The sequence below is a fragment of the Myxine glutinosa genome, chromosome 10 (genome assembly GCF_964187855.1).
Source record: "Myxine glutinosa chromosome 10, kmMyxGlut1.1, whole genome shotgun sequence".
Classification (NCBI taxonomy): Eukaryota; Metazoa; Chordata; class Myxini; order Myxiniformes; family Myxinidae; genus Myxine; species Myxine glutinosa.
Window position 1 is genome coordinate 8,168,259 of NC_136270.1, and position 19,987 is coordinate 8,188,245.

The 19,987-nt window shown below is 45.3% G+C and overlaps 1 protein-coding gene across 1 annotated transcript in view; it reads left to right on the plus strand.

Moving 5' to 3' along the window:
* Positions 1–19,987, plus strand: part of CEP89 (centrosomal protein 89) — a 211,511-nt gene that overhangs the window by 25,372 nt on the left and 166,152 nt on the right. Inside the window, exons 2-3 of the mRNA XM_068127073.2 lie at positions 4,937–5,043; positions 10,186–10,359. Coding sequence (XP_067983174.2) covers positions 4,937–5,043; positions 10,186–10,359 — 281 coding nt within the window. The remainder of the gene's footprint in view (positions 1–4,936; positions 5,044–10,185; positions 10,360–19,987) is intronic.

The window sequence follows — 19,987 nt, forward strand, 5'->3', positions numbered from 1 at the left end:
CGGGGGGAGGGAAGCCCCAAGTCACCAGGCCGCGCACGAGGTACGACTCAGAAAACGATTAACTACACACAAGTTTGCACGAACCACAAACCAACACCAACTAGAAACACACAATAACACGTACACAGCAAAATAACCAGTGGAAATTTGACAAAGACAAGAATGGGAAAACACTCAAACTTCGATGCCGTGGAGAGCTCGAAGCACGCCTCACTCGCCCGAGGAACCGGAAGATCCTTGCAACTACAGACAAATCAGCCTGCTCCCAATCATCAGCAAAGTCATGGAATCCATCATTGCTTTGGATATCAAATCCTTCCTCTTCTCCAACGGCTTGATCTCTGATCATCAATTTGGATTCAGACCAGGTCACGCTACTCTGGACATGCTGGTTCTGCTGTCTGAACAATGGATGGAGGTCCTCAATGTCAAACAGGAAATTAGAGCTGTCTCCCTTGATATATCACGTGCCTTCGATACGGTCTGGCACCCCGCTCTGCTCACCAAATTTTCCTCTGATGGTATCCATGGAAATCTCCACACATGGCTTGCGGACTTCCTCTCTGGTCGCAGCCAACGTGTGGCCCTGAATAGATTTCTCTCATCTCCCCTTCCTGTTCAGGCTGGAGTTCCCCAAGGCAGTGTTCTGGGCCCTGTGCTTCTTCTGGTCTTCATCAATGATCTCTCCGACTCTCTGGAAAATCCTCTCTATCTCTTTGCTGATGACTCCACTCTCTGCCGGGGAAGGGGTGGGAGGGGGGAGGGGGTAGGGGGAGGGGGGGACCTTTATCCCGAGATTATGCTCAAGAAATTTCATCTTGATCGGATGAAGTTTTGTACTTGTCAAATTATGACGTCATAATAGAGGCACTTATGACATCATCATTAACATATGTTATTCCACATGGAGAGTTCTTTACAATGAGCCATGTCTCTATTTTTTCTATGCAGCGCTTTTGGATATATGGAGGTGCAAAGTTTTTCGGTTTTTCCAAGATGGCGGCCATGCCACGTAACCTATGACGTCATAATTATCATTCAAAAATTATACTGGTGGAGTTTCACCTATGGTGAAAATTTCCTGTCAATTGGACCAACAGTTGCAGAGAAAATTATATTTATTCTGTGCGGACAAACAAACGGACTCAAATGCAATACCCTCTCCTCAGGCGAGGGTAATAAATCTTGCATAACACACAAACAACACACAAACATACAAACACCAAATACACACACACACACACACACACACACACACACACACACACACACACACACACACACACACACACACACACACACACACACGTAACCTAACCTAACCTAACTTAACCGAACCAAATAATGTATGCAGCAATTCATCAGCACACAATTCACCTAACCAAATAATTCAATACACAGGCCCTCTATTTATAATGAAACTCCCCTTCCTGTAAACACAAATGACACACTTCCGGTTTAATTAATTCTAAAAATAAGGCTAATTGAAGATGGAGAAGAGAAAGAAACACAGATCAAAGACAAAGAAGAACTAGATGGTATTCATAGAATACTTACCCTGCGCAGTCAACTTTGTGCGAGCCAACTCTTCTGTTTTTGAAGGGTTTTTTTCTTTGATCCAATATGGCTGCCAGACCACGTGAATGATGACATCATAAATTTCTATTCTCTAATATAATTGGTGCATAGATCATGCTGAATACATTTCCAACTGATCAGACCAAGAGTTTTCCCTGTTGAATTATGACGTCATAATTATGGCACCAATGACGTCATCATTAACAACACTTTTCCCCCATGCAGAGTTCTTTTACAATGAGCCATGTTTCAATTTTTTCAATCGAGTGGTTTCAGAGATATAGAGGTGCAACGTTTTTCGATTTTTCCAAGATAGCGCTTGTACCACATGACCTATGATGTAATAATTATCATTAAAAAATCTACAGGAGGAGGCGCTCCTATGATGAAAATTTCGTGTTCATCGGACTAACTGTTGCAGAGAATGTTCTTTTTTCCAACGGATCACATCAAGCGTTGCATTTGTCGAATCATGATGTCATAATGAAGGCACCGATTACATCATTAACAACACTTATTCCCATGGAGAGTACTTGACAATGAGCCTTGTTTCAATTTATTCCATTCAGCAGTTTCGGAGATATAGAGGTGCAACTCTTCCCCAAGATGGCGTCTGTACCACGTGACATATGACGTCATAATTGTGAATAAAAAATTCCTACAGGCGGAGGCACTCCTATCGTAAAACGTCACGTAATGGTGACGCCAGTTAAGCATAACAAGCTAATTACATATTTATTAGGGAACGCTGCTGGTAACTCTTCCCCAAGATGGCGTCTGTACCACGTGACATATGACGTCATAATTGTGAATAAAAAATTTCTACAGGCGGAGGCACTCCTATCGTAAAACATTTGTGTCATTTGGACGGTTGCCGTTAAAATGGATTTCTAAAATGCAGACACACACCTACAGTATGTACCCCACACGTACACACGCAAGCGACTGCTCAACCATGATTATTGCTTCACAAGCGCAGGATAACAACACAGAATCTAGCCTTCAGCAATTACAGCACAAATTTCAAACGCTGCAACAGGTAAAAGCTACCAGAGGTCTGCCAGAAAAACTAGCTGTTTACCAGGATGAGTTGGTTAGGTGAAAAGAACAAGTCGATTAGATTTTGGTTCAGGTCCGAATCCAGATCCAGCCTATCACTGGGATACAAATGGTAAACTGTTCATCATGGCGGTAGTATGCGCTCTACCAAGTGCTGTTCGAGTTGTTCATGTTTTTCATTGTTATTCATGCTAACAAAATGAAGTCCCACCTGTTCAACACTGCATTCAACATTCAACCCACAGCATTTAACCCCTGACTATCACTTCTCCTTCTCCCTCCTTTTGCTTTAAATATTTCCCTATTGATTCTTGTCTTTTTGCAATTGTTGTTTTCATGTTTTGTTATGCATTATGTTTTGCACTCTGTCAAAGCGCCTTTGGTCTTCATGAAAAGCGCTATACAAAATAAATGAATTATTATTATTATTATTAAGTCCACAAAGTTTGACTCTCAGCTACTCAATATTTCACGAGCCACTCTTGTGGTACTTGTGATTGATGTAATTAATTTATGATTATGGTCTATTAATAGGCCTACATGGAATAATAATGGTGACGCCAGTTAAGCATAACAAGCTAATTACATATTTATTAGGGAACGCTGCTGGTAAACATGGTACTGTAAATTGAAAAACAATGTGAAAGTAAATAGCACAAAGTTTTGTGTAAGAAGACTGAAATATGACGATCGACATCAACGCAGAAATTACTATAGTATTCTCCTTTAACAGCCCCAGTTATTCCCACTGCATGGGGTCAGCTGGGGAACCTTCCTGGTCCATCCACGTCTGTCACCAACTGGTTTACCAGGCCTGACGTTCGACTGAAGGTGACAGGAATTTGTCATTTGTTTAGGGTGCCGGAAATCACTCGCCCATTCTTCGTAAAAGACACCGTTGGACCTCTGACATCCACCAATGAACAATGCCAGCAAACATCCTCTGGCTTTCCTGGCTCAATGTCTTTCTGATGGATGCCTTGCATGTGAAACACTGGGGTGTTTTGCCTTTGGTGGGCAATTATCTTGGTAGCCCAGAAACTTTCCATCCTCAGGGGTATGCCCGTTTCCGCATCATTAAAGCAGCTTGCACACAATTTGCCCAACTTTTGCAAAAAATACCAAGGGATCTTAAGATCCACCATCAAATGCTAGCAGACGAGACATCAATTTTAACAGCCCACATGAGGGAGTGCACATTCATTGATGCATCGCGCTGCCTGTGAAGCATCTAATGAGATTTTATAGCCAGTTCAGGAAATAAACCCAGATCAGACTTCTCAGAGGCAAGTATACTATCTCTGAGCTATCCTGTCAGCCTCCAGAAGGTGGCACCTTGTATTGGGAGGCATGCTTACATACTGTACATGTTTGTTTTCAAAATATTTTAATGCATTCCATCTCTAATGCATGTAATCACCACTTTTGAGACAGTTGAACAATTACAATAAAACTATAAATTTAATAAACACTTGCGCATATGTCGGTGCTGCTCGTCGCATGCAAATATATCTGCTATGTTCACTTCTTGGCAAATTATTTTTTCACCTTAGGTAATAATTAATTTCTTAATCAATTGGTGAATAGCATTCCTAAACCACCACTGTTTCATCTGAATCTGTAACTTTTTGAAAATTAAGTAATTAACTGAAAATTAATCAATAAATCAAAAATACCATTTACAGCCAAATCACTTGGTCATTGGTATGTCCAAACATCAGCTTCCTAACTCAAAAGGTGGCCGGGATATTGCCCAGATAAGAAAGAAAACAAATAAGTACTTAATAAATCGATAATAATTAAGTAAGTCATCAATTAATTGATTAATAAAATATACCGTTTTTGTCAAAGTACTTGTTCACTGTTGTGCCCAAATTTCAGCTTCCTAATTCAGAGGATGGCTGAGATATCGCCTAAACAAACAAACATGAAAGGAAACAAACAAAGGGCCCCACTGAGTCTGCTGTTTCGGTGCATGTCATGGCCGGGCCCCTTTGGCACCCAACAATGACGTCGTGCAGCACCTGGACATGCAATAGCGAGGGGCGGAGAACAATAATTACCTTATTTATCCATATCATGTTCAATGAAAAATCTCTAGAGCAGCAAATAATATATTTACAAGTATGCTGCGATATATCCCTGCAATTTGGAGCCAGCCTTGCTTTAATTGTGCATTTTTTTGGTGAGATACATGGCCTGTAATGAATCTTCGTGTTGTGATGCATTTAATGGAGCTAATTGATTTTGTTTTTGTACTTTCTTTTGTTTTGGGACTTTGTTTTGGCATCCTCCAAAGAGACATATTGCAGGGGGGTTGCTTCCAGCGGTCACCATCGCGCCAAAGGCTGCCGTTCCCCTGGCTCCATCCCCACGCTCCCAAGACCTGCAGACAGACACTCCACGGTACGTAATTATCACTCAAATTTATTTGTCACTTTTTTGTATGCATGATGGATGTTGGTGATGAATTGGAGCAGAATGCGAGGGAACAAAATACACCAACAGCAGAGTAGAAGTGAGAGCATGATCAACAGACTGGGGGCATTGGTTCTATAGGCAAGACAAAATAAGAACAAATGAGTGGAGGTGAGCAGTGAGCTTGGATTTTTGGATGCCCAGTTGGCGGCTGGCTTTGGAGGCCATCTTGGAAATATGGTCTGCCCAAGAAAGATGATGGTTTATGGTGAAGCCGAAAAGTTTGAGTGACCTAACCTATTCAAGTGGTTTGTTTAGGAAGTAGATGGGAGGGTTTGCCAAATGGTCCTTTTGGACAGACAAGGTGAGTGTGTGGCATTTTTCGGGTATGAAAGACATAATCCAAGTGTTTGACAAGTTCCCGATTCTATCCAAATATGCAGAGAGGGAAGAGGATGCTGGCAGCCTGTCTGAAGAATGAAAAATGATATGCTCCCCACCCACCCTAGCAGTGCCACAACAACAACAACAACAACAACAGGCATGTTAAGGCCATTTTCCCTGCAAGAGCGGGGGTTAGCCTTGCGGTCTCCATGACAATGTTCTCCATTTTGCCCTATTTTCTGCATCTCCCCTTGTTAACCCCCTTGCCTGCATTTCTTCTTCAACCATCTTTAGCCAAGTCTTTCTCGGTCTTCCCCGTCCTCTACTTCCTTCTACATTAATTCCCATCACTCTTTTCAACCAGTCACTTTCATCCTTCCTCAACACATGACCAAACCATCTCAACCTGTTTCTCTTCACAGCATCCATCACAGGCTCTATTCCCATCATCTTTTGCAATTCATCATTTGTCTTCCTCTCTCTCAACGATACTCCACACATCCACCGAACCATTCGCATTTCCACCCTTTCCAGCCTTCGTTGCTGCTCTACGTTCATTACCCATGTCTCACTCCCATAAATCATAACACTTCTCACACATGCAGCATACACCTTTCCCTTCAGCTTCAATGACACTCCCCTCCTCGTCAGCACGCCACTCAGTTCCCGAAACTTCTTCCGTGCACATCTCACTCGAGCAACCGTTGCCGTGTCTGATCCACCATCTCCATTCAGCATGTCTCCAAGGTAACAAAATGTTTTCACACCTTCCAGCTTCACGCCATCTCCAAGATCCAACTCAACATTTCCTCCATCAGCAGCTCCCTCTGTGCACACCTTATACTTGAATGTAGCTGCCACACTGGTTAATGACCCTCTCAAACCACTACATTTTTGATGAACCCACTCAGCGCACATTGTACATTGAATGGAATTCACTCCGACACCCTTCCTGCACACAGCATACGGCCACTTCCCAGTTCTTTCCACCTCACCACATGCTTTACCACTTGCCATCACCTTCGTTTTTCCGATATTCACCTTCAGACCTTTTGTCTCCATACATTCCTTCCACTTGTTCATCTTCTCCTTCAGTCCATCCATACTTTCCGCAATCAACACCAGATCATCTGCATACAACAACTCCCACGGTAAACCCTCCTTTATGTTCTGAGCCAGCACCTCCATGACAGCTACAAATAGTAGTGGACTTAGTACCGACCCCTGATGCGCTCCCACCTTCACCTCAAATTCACCACTGTTCCCGTCCTTCGTCCTTACAGCTGTGCGCGCTCTTTTGTACATTGCCATCACTACTCTGATCAACCATTCCTCCACTCCTAACTTCCTCAATGCCCATGTCACTACTTCACGTGGAACCCTATCGAATGCTTTCTCCAGATCAACAAACCCAAGAAACAACTTCTTCCTCTTCTCCATGTACTTCTCCTGCAACTGCCTCACAATAAAAAGCGCATCTGTCGTTCCTCTTCCTGGCATAAATCCAAACTGCATTTCGTCAATCTTCACTTTCTTCCTTATCCTCCTCTCCAACACCCTTTCCAATACCTTCATTCCATGCTCCAATAACTTTATCGCTCGATACGAGCCACAGTCCAGAGGGTCACCTTTCCCCTTGTATAGAGGGACGAGGGTACTCGGTTCCCAATCCACTGGAATGCGGCCTTCTTTCACCACCAGATTGCAGATCTCTGTCATTCTCTTCACACCCCAATTTCCCGCTGCCTTCAACATATCTCGCACAACTCCCGTCGGCCCTCCCGCTTTTCTACTCTTCATTGCTTTTATCGCTTCCTCAACTTCCTCCTCGGTTATCTTCTCTGCCGGTCCTAAAACTGGGTTGCTCTCTATGTTGCCATCCCATTCATTCTCTGCATTCAACAGTATTTCCATATATCTCTTCCATCTTCCTTTAATTCCATCTGGGTCCACAACGATTTGTCCCACTTCATCCTTCAAGCAACTCACCCCCATCACATCACACCTCTCTTTCGCTATCTGCTTTGCAATCCTGAATACCGCTCTCTGACCCTCTTCCGAATCCAAGCGTTCTCCACCCTGGCAGTGCACCCAACTGCTTTTGACACCTATGATTTGGGTTGTTGAGAATGAATCCTAGTTGATGGTAAATCAAAAGGTTGCTTCAAATTACTCTTTTCACCTCCCTCATGGACTTTTTCCAATTAGTTTCTTTCTTTTATCACAACTGCAGAATTTTTTTTTCTGCATTTGTAATGTTTAACTACTTGTGAAAATCAAAGATTTTTCAAGTACTGTATATTGGTTGGTCTTGTGCATTATTCTGTTGTCTGTCTGTATGTCAATTGCCTACAGGTCACAATTTTAAACCGATATTTACGAAACTTCACCAAATGGTGGAGTTGGTCATAAGGAAGAAATCTATTGATTTTGAGGTCAAAATGTCAACATCGGCGAAAGGTCAACAACTTAGGTGGAATTTCTAAAATCCTCAATTTTCATCTGATTGACTTGAATGTTGAACAGGATTTGCATACTTGATCATTGATTTCAACAATCGACAATTTTTAGATCAACATATGCCAAAAGGTCAACATCGGCCACAGGTCAACAACTTAGTTGGAATTTTAAAATTCTCAATTTTTATTCGTTTGACTTGAAATTTGAAGAGGATTTGCATATTTGCATATTGGTCGATTTTAGAAATGTGCACTCATTGGTCGGACAGTTGCTGGACAGGCCTTCGCTGATTATACACTGCCCGGGTTTGTTGCTTGAGCTTTCTATTGGCTTTGTTTGGCCCGGGTTTGTTGCTTGAGCTTTCTATTGGCTTTGTTTGGCCTAGTGTTATTCACGATGAGGGATCCTGAAAAATCGAATCATATGTCGAACAATAATAAGGTTTAATCAAGACCTACTGAATGCACCATACGTCAGAATGCACGGTAATCAAGCGTTACGTTAGGTAAATTCCTAAAAAAAAATAGGGTTTTGTAAATCTTTAACTTTCCCATATTGGGGTTAAGCAATCCGTGACCATGTGACGAATCAGCTCATTATGATACAACCGTGAGGAGGGTAACATGGATAAGAGGTGTCGATTTAATTTTTTAATAGTGCATAAAATGTGTTTCCCAATCGCACTGTTCATCTTTTAAGAGTGCTTTAAATGTGCGTTTCCCAATTGTGCCGTTACCGGATATTGTCGTCGGTTGTGTCCACAGTGCGGACATTCTGTTATTTTATTTAAATATTTAAAAATGAAGAAACATTTTCAATTACCCCTATAATATAGCTGCCAGCATAGTTATGTCAGCTTCCAAAGTCAATGAGGGGTAACATGAGAGATTTGTTTGCGTTAACATCAGAGCTCTGATCGTGTGCATTTAAGTACACTCACTGGCAGAGCAATTCATATTCCTTAATATGCTATATTCATCCCTTGGACTTGCTCAGTGATAAGAGGTGCAACTCAATCCAGGAAAATTAAGAAAGAGCGATTTTTTTTTTTGCCCTAACCCGATATAATGAAATAATAGGCTCCATGGGACGTGAGGTAACGTGGATCCAAAATTCATTTTTTTCACTCCTTTAAAGGTAGTTATTGTATGCCTGATTCTGTTTTACACTGCCCAGGGACAGCAGTAGTGATCTTTTTGCATTCGGATTCTACTTTTTGTGTAAAGTTTTGTTTATCCCGTGAACGTCATTGGCTGTTCTGTGTTCTTGCTCATGTTTAGTGTTGATTATTAATAACGTAGCCCCACAAGTGCATAAGATCGCCATACATGTAGCGACTGTTATTGATACGGGTCCCAGTAAGTGTTTATCTGCATGTCCGCAAACTACGTCATCTTCATTTGAAAATCCAGAAACCTCAGAATTTGAACAAGCATTAGATACAACACGGAGGCAAAATAGATGGTCAGAACAAGTCTTTCGATCTCATGAGCAGGTCCAGAACAAGTCTTGAAAGTCAGTGGGAAGTGGGAAGGAAGAGCGTTGGGTAGTGATGGGACTTGAAATGCCCATTCACATTTCCCATCACTTTTGTTTATGTATTAATAAAATATTACTGTGAGCATGCATGTGTGCATATGTTTTTGTAGCAATATGTTTCGGACTATGTCGAAAAGATGCTTCAAACTTTATATGGACTTTTGTTTATAAAAGGCAGAGAGTAATGTGCATGGGTTAATAATTTTTGAGTGGATTTGTTTCTATCATATTGGTAGCCAATACCCACTGTCATGGGTTTGCTGCTTTTATACATCTGATGAAAAATCAAGATGGCATCAAGTGGGAGAGAAAGAACAATGAGGTTGGAAAGGAGACTAATTATTAAACTTCTAGTTAACGAAAATATCAAGCCCATGGGAATTTATAGATCGTTAGCCACACACCATTATGGTGTTTTATTAATACTAGATATTCATCTTTTTTTTTTAAGCATAGTTTGACCATGATCTCGTTGATGGATGATGTCCTGCACTGGCAATGTCCTAAATAATTCTGCATTGAAGGAAAATGAAAAGCTTCCTCTCCGATGGGAGCAAGTGTGCATTGAAAAGTACTTTAAATAACCATTTTAAATACACATTGCGCTTAGTGTGGAGTATAAACAAGAGTCCTGCTCAAATTCGAAACACCTCGTAATTCCATAACCTCGTAATTGAACATGCATAATTACCCAGACACTTATTATTGCATCGGGGAGCTGATCTTTATTCTCTTTTTACGCTTCAGATCGGCCATTTCTGCAGCCATCTTAATGAGCTCTCTGACTGGCCAGGCACACAGCCTTCCATCCAGCAGCCATGTGAGAATCCGTTCACACTCTTTGTCGAGTATGGGAGAAGGCATGGAGATGGATGTGCATGGCCTGTGTCGTACTGGCAGCCTGAGCAGCGTCGTGTCCCGGTGAGAGTTCCACTTAAGCTCAAAGCTCATTATCATGACCTACTTTACCACTCTATTTCTGTGGCCTGCACCGAGAGTCCTCCATTGTACATAATGACATGGTATTAACTTGGAAAAGAGCTGCGATTATTTCTTTCTGGCAAGCAGTGAAAATTATAATGTTTTGTTTTCATAGCTTTAATACTTTGGTACAGAGAGCCGTAATGACTATTGATCAGGACAGTCTTGTAACATCACAAGCTTTATGCTTTCCTCAGTCAGCAGGGCACAACAGGCCTGAAAGAGAGAAAAATCGACAACGACAAAATATATGATAGGAAATTGTAGAGAAATACAATCTTGAATGTTTTTTTTGCAAGTTATTATGTTGATTTTTTTGTGTTGAGCAAATTAAAATGGATTGAGGATTGATCCTCTTTCCTTAACTTCTCTCCCGAATGTCAGGCAGAGTGCAACACTTCAAGCATATGCCGCAATAAACTATATTCACCTTGAAAGCTGGAGTAGCTTCTCAGTAGGCAAGGCCTGGACCTGAGCTTGGCATGCTGAGTAGCTTTACTAGTTTGTGGTGCTTTCTGTTTTGTGTTGGTGAATCCAAAGTCCAAACCACTGAGAAGCATCGCAGAATTGGGGATAAGGGTGGCATGCCATCTCAAACAGCAGGACACGACAAACAGATTAGCCCTGTCCACAGCCTGTGTGAAGGCAAGCATCCAAAGTCAGGACAATTTGTGTCAGATGATTCGGTGAGAGATATATTCCAATCGGGAAACATGTGCAATGTGTAGCTGTCATGTAACATGCATGCACATTTTTTTTCTGTGACACACTGGGTTAGTGTCTCTCACTCCAATGCAAATTGGAGAGGGGTCATCCAAGTTTAACGTCTTGACTCTGTCGGCACAAAAATGAGGACCCTTTCCAATACGCGACTTTGAAAATGATGTATAAATGCTAAATGAGGCCTTTTGCGCATGCGCTGTGCATGTTTACACTGACTCAGTTCTGTTGGCCGGGCATTTTAACCTGCCAATGCTCGCGCGAAATGTGTACTTCAAATCGTCTTTTAAACACACTTTCAGCATTTATACGATAGGGTGGCAATTTCAGTATGGTTAACCATAATCGTTGTGTTCCTGAATGCCAATCGGACTTGCGGAAATGTAGGAATATGAGAAATATCCTGGATTGAGAGCTATCGGATTTGGTACTGTTACTGATCGCGGTTTAGATGGTATGATGGGCCGAGCGGATGGTCCAACCGCGACCGAACAGTTATTCCCCAATTAGAACCCGATTCCACCCAAACGTTGGCCGGATCGCACCGCAGCTATTCAATAGGGAAAAGACAAAGGCGACACGGATGTGAAGAAGAAGAAGAAGAAGACAAAAAGGTTGGAAATACTACTAAATTTATTCCTACTATTTACATGCTCAAAGTAACCAAGGAGAAGGAAAGATAATAAAATAATATACAGAAGAATCAGAGACACAGTGCAATTATTAACTTATACAAGCTTAATTAACCCAGGGACAGAACAAACAAAACAAACTCACGTACACAAGAAGGGTGGAAAGGCAGGAGGTGGATGGCTGGAGGGAGAGGAAGGTCCAAGGGGGTCCTGCAGCACAACCGGCGTGTTTAGCAGCCGCCGTTCCTTCGCGGCCCTGCTCAAAACCGCCGTTCAGGCCCCAAGCTGCTGTTGTGGCTGCTGTGGACGTCGCGTGCTTTCCCAGGACTTGTCCGACTCGTCTGGTCCAAACCCTCAACTCTTTCTTGGTCCACTCACTCTTTACCACCGACTCCTCAACGCAACCAACTGACCACCACCACCGACTCCTCACCGCAACCAACGCAACCAACTGACCACCGACTCCACTGACTGACTCCGACTCACTCAACGCTTCTTGCGCGCGCGCCTTTATAGCGCCTCCAGCGATCAAGCCGCCGGCCTTCAGGACACGCCCATCGGTGTGCTCACCTCGGCCCTGGTTGGTCATGCGACCCTCTGGCTCCGCCCTTGATGACGACGGGCGGGCACGCCCCTCTTCCCCGACTCGAGCACTTGTTCAATGGTGGTTTTGGAGGGGAGGTAATTGGCAATCGAGGCTCGGCAATGACGAAAGGGGATGTGAAAGGGAATGGAGATTTTGGGGATGGGAATGAAAGGGGATCTATTCTTTTTCACTGGTGCAATGGAGTACTTCAATTAATGGGAGACACAGCCTTACCCTAAAACACAGAATAAGAGATAACTATCAAACAGGGGTATTCTATTATTTGGCTGACGTGTATGCTTGTGGACTAATTATGGGATGCCCTTTCACCTTTACACAGCTCCGGAGGCAGGGGGCGCAGAATAAACAATAATAATAATTTACACAATAAAAAAAATATACAGTCCTCATATCAGCAACACTGCACCCTCCTCCTCTTAGGCACGACCCGGGCCTACAACTTTTATTTAGTGTGACACGTAGGTGTAGTTCCCTCTACTTTTAACCTGACCTTGAGTGCGACAGTTTTAAAACATAAATAAATGTGTCCCGCTGCTCCATTGCACCCTGCCTAACAGACTTACGCCCACAGTTAACCGAATTGCGGAATGGTCTTCAAACTATACACTGACGGTGGGGAGCATTATTTACAATGACGCTATTTTTATTTACAAAACTAACCCAGGACCTGTGATTGTTCTTTCTGGGGGGGAGACAGTCTGCTCTGCATCAATGCACCATTAAAGCACCTACAAACGCACCAATACACACCCAAGCACCAATCGGTGCAGTCACCATAGTTCATCAGTGTTCAATGCATGTTCAATAAAAATAAAATCAACAACCCCTAACCCTGCAGGTGATCTCTTGCTCTTCGGCTCCCTCTGCTGGTTATTATTATTTGGTCTTCCAGATGTTGTCATTCTTTCATTTTCTTACTGGCGGCCTATTTTCAATAAAGTGTGCCCAATGTGTCCTTTTTATTTTCTTTATTTATGGCCCACAGGGCCGACTACGTGTGGTTCACCTGTGGGGCATCGGTGCCCTGTGGCCAAGGTCCGCCAGCAAGATTTCGGGCCCTCATGGCCGGTTCCAGCAGAGGGGCCATGCCCCAACCCATGGGGTCCATAAGTGGTGCTCGGCCACAGGCATGTGGTCCATAATGTGGTGCATCGATGCAGACAGCTGGTTCTGGGAATTCCGGGCGCACAATGGAGGACTCACGCACGCTCCCCTCGGCACCCAATGGCGCACAGGTCATGTGGGAGACAAAAGAGACAATTGAGCGAGGGGTAAGGTCACAAGGGTACACATCAATAAGGCAATGCAAGGCGAAATGCGTACGGAGGGCGAAGTGAGAAAGCTCGTCCCTACCGTACGTCACCCCCCTGTCACCTACACTACCCTTGCCCTTACCCCATATTTACAAAATCTACCCATTTACAAATTCGTCACTACTGTCACGTCTTCCCCATATTTCTCCTATACCAAATTCGTCACCACAATCCCTCTATCCAAAATTTGCCATCACCCAATTCGTCATCAATCCTCATAAGGAGGAAGAGATGGAACACAAAGCACAATGTCACACCCACGTCATGATGCGTCTCACAATCCAAACATCTGCATCAAAAATAATTAAACATGGCATGGTGCGGAGTACCTGTCACCTCAGGTGAGTGGATGCAGATGGTGCGAGGAGATCCTTCATCCTAACTATCCTCTAAATGATTTTAACACACTTTACACTACCCGGGGTCTTTCCCTGCCAATCCATTGGCCAACTTACACTATGGGTTCTAAAAACCAATTCCCATTGACCAAACTGTGGTGCTTCTCAATTTGGGGTCTCACTCCCCCGATTCATCTCCCGGTGCCCTCGTACAATTTCTGGGCTGCGACGTGTAGCTCTCCCAGCAGGTCTACCCACCTGCACACCTCCACCACTGCAGTTGCCACCCGAGCTTACCTAGCTCCTCACCCTAACCTAACTAACTGGGGAAAGCCCCTCCTGGCTCTGTCACCCCACTCGGTGCCCTCTGGCACTGGGCTACCCGGGTCCGTCCTCCGGATCCTCGGGCCCCATCCACAACAACTACTACCGGCTCCCAGAGCCACCTGCGGCCTCACCTGGCCGACATCCTCACAGTGGTGGAGCGCCCAACCAACTACACACACTAACAGGCTACACGCCCAGCCATTTCCACAACACTAATGCACCCATCCAAAGACCATTCTTTCACCCGCACCACAGATGCCAATATCCAACCACAATTTACCTATACCCTCTACCTAACACTTACACTACCCGCCCCGGGTATCCGTGATGGGGGTCCACTCTTCCCCCATTCACACCTTCGCACCATCCACTCCACTCCACAATTTCCACCATACTCACTCCACGACCATCCATTCCAATACCCCATATATTCCACACTCCCATTTATTCCATACAGCCACATACACCTGTTGTTGCACACCTGTGCAATCATACCTGGTGCCACCTGCACCCTCCTCCTCTTCCTAGACCATTTGGTCAGCACAATACACAATCACCACTACTCCCTCATACACTGCTCCATTCACCTGTTCAGTTGCACACCTGTGCAATCACACCTGTTCAATCCTCAAACACACGGCATCATCTCAGCTAACTACTCCCCTCTGAAACTTGCGCTTCCCAGTCGTCCCTTTAAACTATTGCGCTCCCACGTCATTATCATCCATACTAATCTACCTGCGTCCCCACTACAGGTATCAGTCACTAACTAAACCTTAACGTTACCTAATGTCATCTTCGCTAGATCCCTACACACGATATAACCTAACCCACCCGGGCTAGTTTTCACTGCCATCAATCCCATAACTAGTGCTCCTTTGCCCCCCCTTGGTGTGAGGGATGGTGGATTGCCCATCCCACCACATCGGGGAGGTCCTACTATCAATTTCGCACACCTAAATCCAACCAATCAAAAATTCTGCCAATCATCTGCCAATCACCGTACCAATTATCAAATTTTGCTTTTTTTTTCTAATTTCGGGGCCAAAACACTATCCTCATCACCCGTCTACTTATTACGTCCTCTCGGTGCGCCAATTCCCTTCTAAAGCTCGGCTTCGTACAGCCGAGCAATGAACGCGGGTTCTTTGGTGCCGGCGGCTGGATGCGTCCGGCACTCGGTGCAGGGACGGGGGCTTACCCGTGCCGAGATCCCACGCACCACCTCGACGCGGAGCCATCCAATTTCCCGATCTCGACCTGCCGGCACGTCTCAACAAAAAGTGGTCGCCATGACGACCCTTCCTATCGAGCTGCCCGCTCCGCCTAGTGGAGCACGGACGCGGCCGTTCCAAGCGAAGCCCAGCGTGGATCGCGTACGGCGGTCCTTTCGAACCCGCCGTGGCTCGGATCCCCGCTGGTTCTCGCGGCACGCGAAGCCCGGCACGCACCGAGGGCCCGATTCAGCTATAAGTCGCTCTAACCGCTAACCCGGTTACCGTCGATGCCTCACCTGCATGCTTACAAGCATACGCTACCCCTTTCTTGCTCATACCTCCAACTGTTCCCATGCTCCTCGTACCTTTCCTTACACACCTCGGTACACTCATTCCGCCCACAGACTTGGTCACACACCTGACCACCGAACACTTTGGCACACATTCGTTGGTCGCACACCTCACCAACACACCTCTTCGCGCCCCTTCCTCGGTCACCTCCTCTGTGACAATCACAGGTGTGCTTTCACTCGCACACCCAACCACGTGCCTCACTACCAATTCCAGCGTGCATTCCCACACACGCTCTACCATTCCAGGTGTGCTTCCTTTCTCACCTGTCACAACCAACTCACGCTCCGTGTCACTCTTACTACTCTCACCTCCACTCTTGACAACGCACTCACCCTTACTCTCGACAGCGCACTCTTTCCTCATGCACCTGTCCGTTACACACCTTTCTCGCACACACTCTTTCGTTACATCCTCTGTAACTCTCACCACAGGCGTGCATTCTCCTTCACTCTTGACAGCGCACTCTTTCCCCATGCATCTGTCCGTTACGCACCTTTCTCGCGCATCCTCTTGCGCACACTTTTTCGTTACTTCCTCCGTAATACTCCCCACACCGCGCTTCCATGTGCTCCCTCGCACACGCGCTACTACCGACTCACTCTCGACAGCACACTCACTTGTCGGCGCGCACTTTTTCCTCACACACCCCATGGTCGGACATTCTCGCACACCTCTTTTTTCGCACACCAGACCTGTCGCACACTTCACCAACGGCCTCTCACGAACACCCGGATCCATAGCAACCCCCAAGCCGACTGAAGCTTTCCTCACATCATATACATTGCCGAATATTTCGCCACTCACCTTGGCACCTCGTCTCTGCACCTCCTTTGCCACCTGCAAACTTTTTATTTGGTTAGTGAGCAGCACATTATGAGTTGAGCACCGACCTTGTACCAATTCCATTACCTCCTCCTGGATTTCTCTCTTAGTTTCTGTCCGTCTCTTCTTAATTTCACTCACCTCTTCTTCCACTTCCTCTAATTTTTGTTTAACCTCTCTTATTTCTCGGTGCGTCTCCTCAAGTTCGTCCTCTAAGGCTACCGTGACCGTCTCTATGTGCATCCTCACCTGCCGGTCCTTTGTCTCCATTATCTCTGTCACCTCGTCCACCCTCATTGTCAGTTCCTCACGTACCATCTGACATTGCCTCTGTGTCGCTATTAATTCGTTTTTAATTTCTTTTTGTGTCGCCTTTAACCCTCCTAGTACCGCAGTGTTCCTTTGAACCTGCTCCACTAACTCCGTTTGTCCCTCTGTCAGCTGTTCCACCTCCTCCGTCAGATCTTCTATTCCCCCTTGTAACTTTGCCGTCCCATTTCTCACCTCTTTCTCCATACGCTTCTCACCTCGCTTTACCTCCTCGCGTAGCCCCAAAACCTCCTCACTTACACCTCGTCGTATCTCCTCCTTCATCTCCTCCATCTGTTTTGTAGATGCCACCCTCATCTGTCCCAATTCATCCCTCTGAGCATCCAATTTGGTTTCTACCCCGATTTTTACCTCCTCTATCTGCTCTCCCATTTGTTTAATTTCTCGGGCGGATTGCTCCCCTATCTCCCGCAATTTGCCTTCCATGCTATTTTCTAGCCCCATTAACCCATTTTTCATCCCCTCTATCTGATTCTCCTGGGCAGCCATTCTATTTTCCACCCCCGTTAACCCATGTTTCATCCCTTCAAATTTCTTGTCTAATTCCCCGATTTGGGCATTGGTACCCCTCGCTTCGTCCCTCATTTCCCCCATTTGGTTTCCCATTTGTCCCATTCGCTCACCCTGAGCATCCATTTTTGCTTCTAGCCCCATATTTGCCATTAGTATGGTTGCATTAATCTGCGCCATGAGGTCCCGCACATCAATTCCCGCTATTTGCGCAGCGGGCGCGGCTACCCCGCGCTCGTGCGAGGCGCCTTTTTGCGCGCCTGAAACCTCGTGCGCGAGAGCGCCATTTTGTGCACCTGATACCCCCTCAACCACACCTTCTTTACTCTCCTCCACCATTTTCCCCACTTCTTCCCTGGGGTCCTGGGTCGATTCTACCCCGTCTATCTCTCCCACCGGCATCCCGTCGCCTTGACCAGCCATGGCGCGATTTCAAAATTCGGGTTTTCCTTTACAACAACACAAATTTCCAGCACTTTATAATTTTGAGCGCGTTAAGCGCGCTTCGGGTCCAATCCCACTTCCCGACACCAATTGTTACTGATCGCGGTTTAGATGGTATGATGGGCCGAGCGGATGGTCCAACCGCGACCGAACAGTTATTCCCCGATTAGAACCCGATTCCACCCAAACGTTGGCCGGATCGCACCGCAGCTATTCAATAGGGAAAAGACAAAGGCGACACGGATGTGAAGAAGAAGAAGAAGAAGACAAAAAGGTTGGAAATACTACTAAATTTATTCCTACTATTTACATGCTCAAAGTAACCAAGGAGAAGGAAAGATAATAAAATAATATACAGAAGAATCAGAGACACAGTGCAATTATTAACTTATACAAGCTTAATTAACCCAGGGACAGAACAAACAAAACAAACTCACGTACACAAGAAGGGTGGAAAGGCAGGAGGTGGATGGCTGGAGGGAGAGGAAGGTCCAAGGGGGTCCTGCAGCACAACCGGCGCATTTAGCAGCCGCCGTTCCTTCGCGGCCCTGCTCAAAACCGCCGTTCAGGCCCCAAGCTGCTGTTGTGGCTGCTGTGGACGTCGCGTGCTTTCCCAGGACTTGTCCGACTCGTCTGGTCCAAACCCTCAACTCTTTCTTGGTCCACTCACTCTTTACCACCGACTCCTCACCGCAACCAACGCAACCAACTGACCACCACCACCGACTCCTCACCGCAACCAACTGACCACCGACTCCACTGACTGACTCCGACTCACTCAACGCTTCTTGCGCGCGCGCCTTTATAGCGCCTCCAGCGATCAAGCCACCGGCCTTCAGGACACGCCCATCGGTGTGCTCACCTCGGCCCTGGTTGGTCATGCGACCCTCTGGCTCCGCCCTTGATGACGACGGGCGGGCACGCCCCTCTTCCCCGACTCGAGCACTTGTTCAATGGTGGTTTTGGAGGGGAGGTAATTGGCAATCGAGGCTCGGCAATGACGAAAGGGGATGTGAAAGGGAATGGAGAATTTGGGGATGGGAATGAAAGGGGATCTATTCTTTTTCACTGGTGCAATGGAGTACTTCAATTAATGGGAGACACAGCCTTACCCTAAAACACAGAATAAGAGATAACTATCAAACAGGGGTATTCTATTATTTGGCTGACGTGTATGCTTGTGGACTAATTATGGGATGCCCTTTCACCTTTACACAGCTCCGGAGGCAGGGGGCGCAGAATAAACAATAATAATAATTTACACAATAAAAAAAATATACAGTCCTCATATCCGCAACAGTACCATTTAATGTTGGTATATTCTAGCATCGGCCATAGATATAACACATACACACATACACACATACACACACTCACACACACATCAACTTTTAACAATAGATGCAAAAAGCTAGTATAATTAACTGCCTTACCTAGTATAATGAACTCTGCCACCAAAGGTGGTTGGAGGTTATGTTTTCAATCCTGTATATCTGTGTGTTTGTCTATCTGTTTGTCTGTGAACAGGATATCTCAAAAAGTTGTGGACTGATTCAGATGAACGTTGGTGGAGAGGTTGGGTATGTGACGTGGATGAAATGGTTCGATTTTGGTGAAGATCCAGATCAGGATCTGGATCAGAGAATTTTTAAAGTGATTCTTCACCATTGAGTAATAGGGCTAAAACCGTTATATAGCATGATATCGCAAAAAGTTATGGACGGATTTGAACGAAACTTGGTAGACCGGTTGGGTGTGTTACAAGGACGAATTGATTCGATTTTGGTGAAGATCCTAATGCTGATCCGAATATGAGATAAAAAAAATTTTAAGTGCATCTTCATCATTGAGTGATAGGGCCAAAAACGACATAAGAGTGTGTATATCTCAAACAGGATATCTCGAAAATTTATGGACGACATGACAAAACCAGGTGGATGAGTTGGTTAGGTGA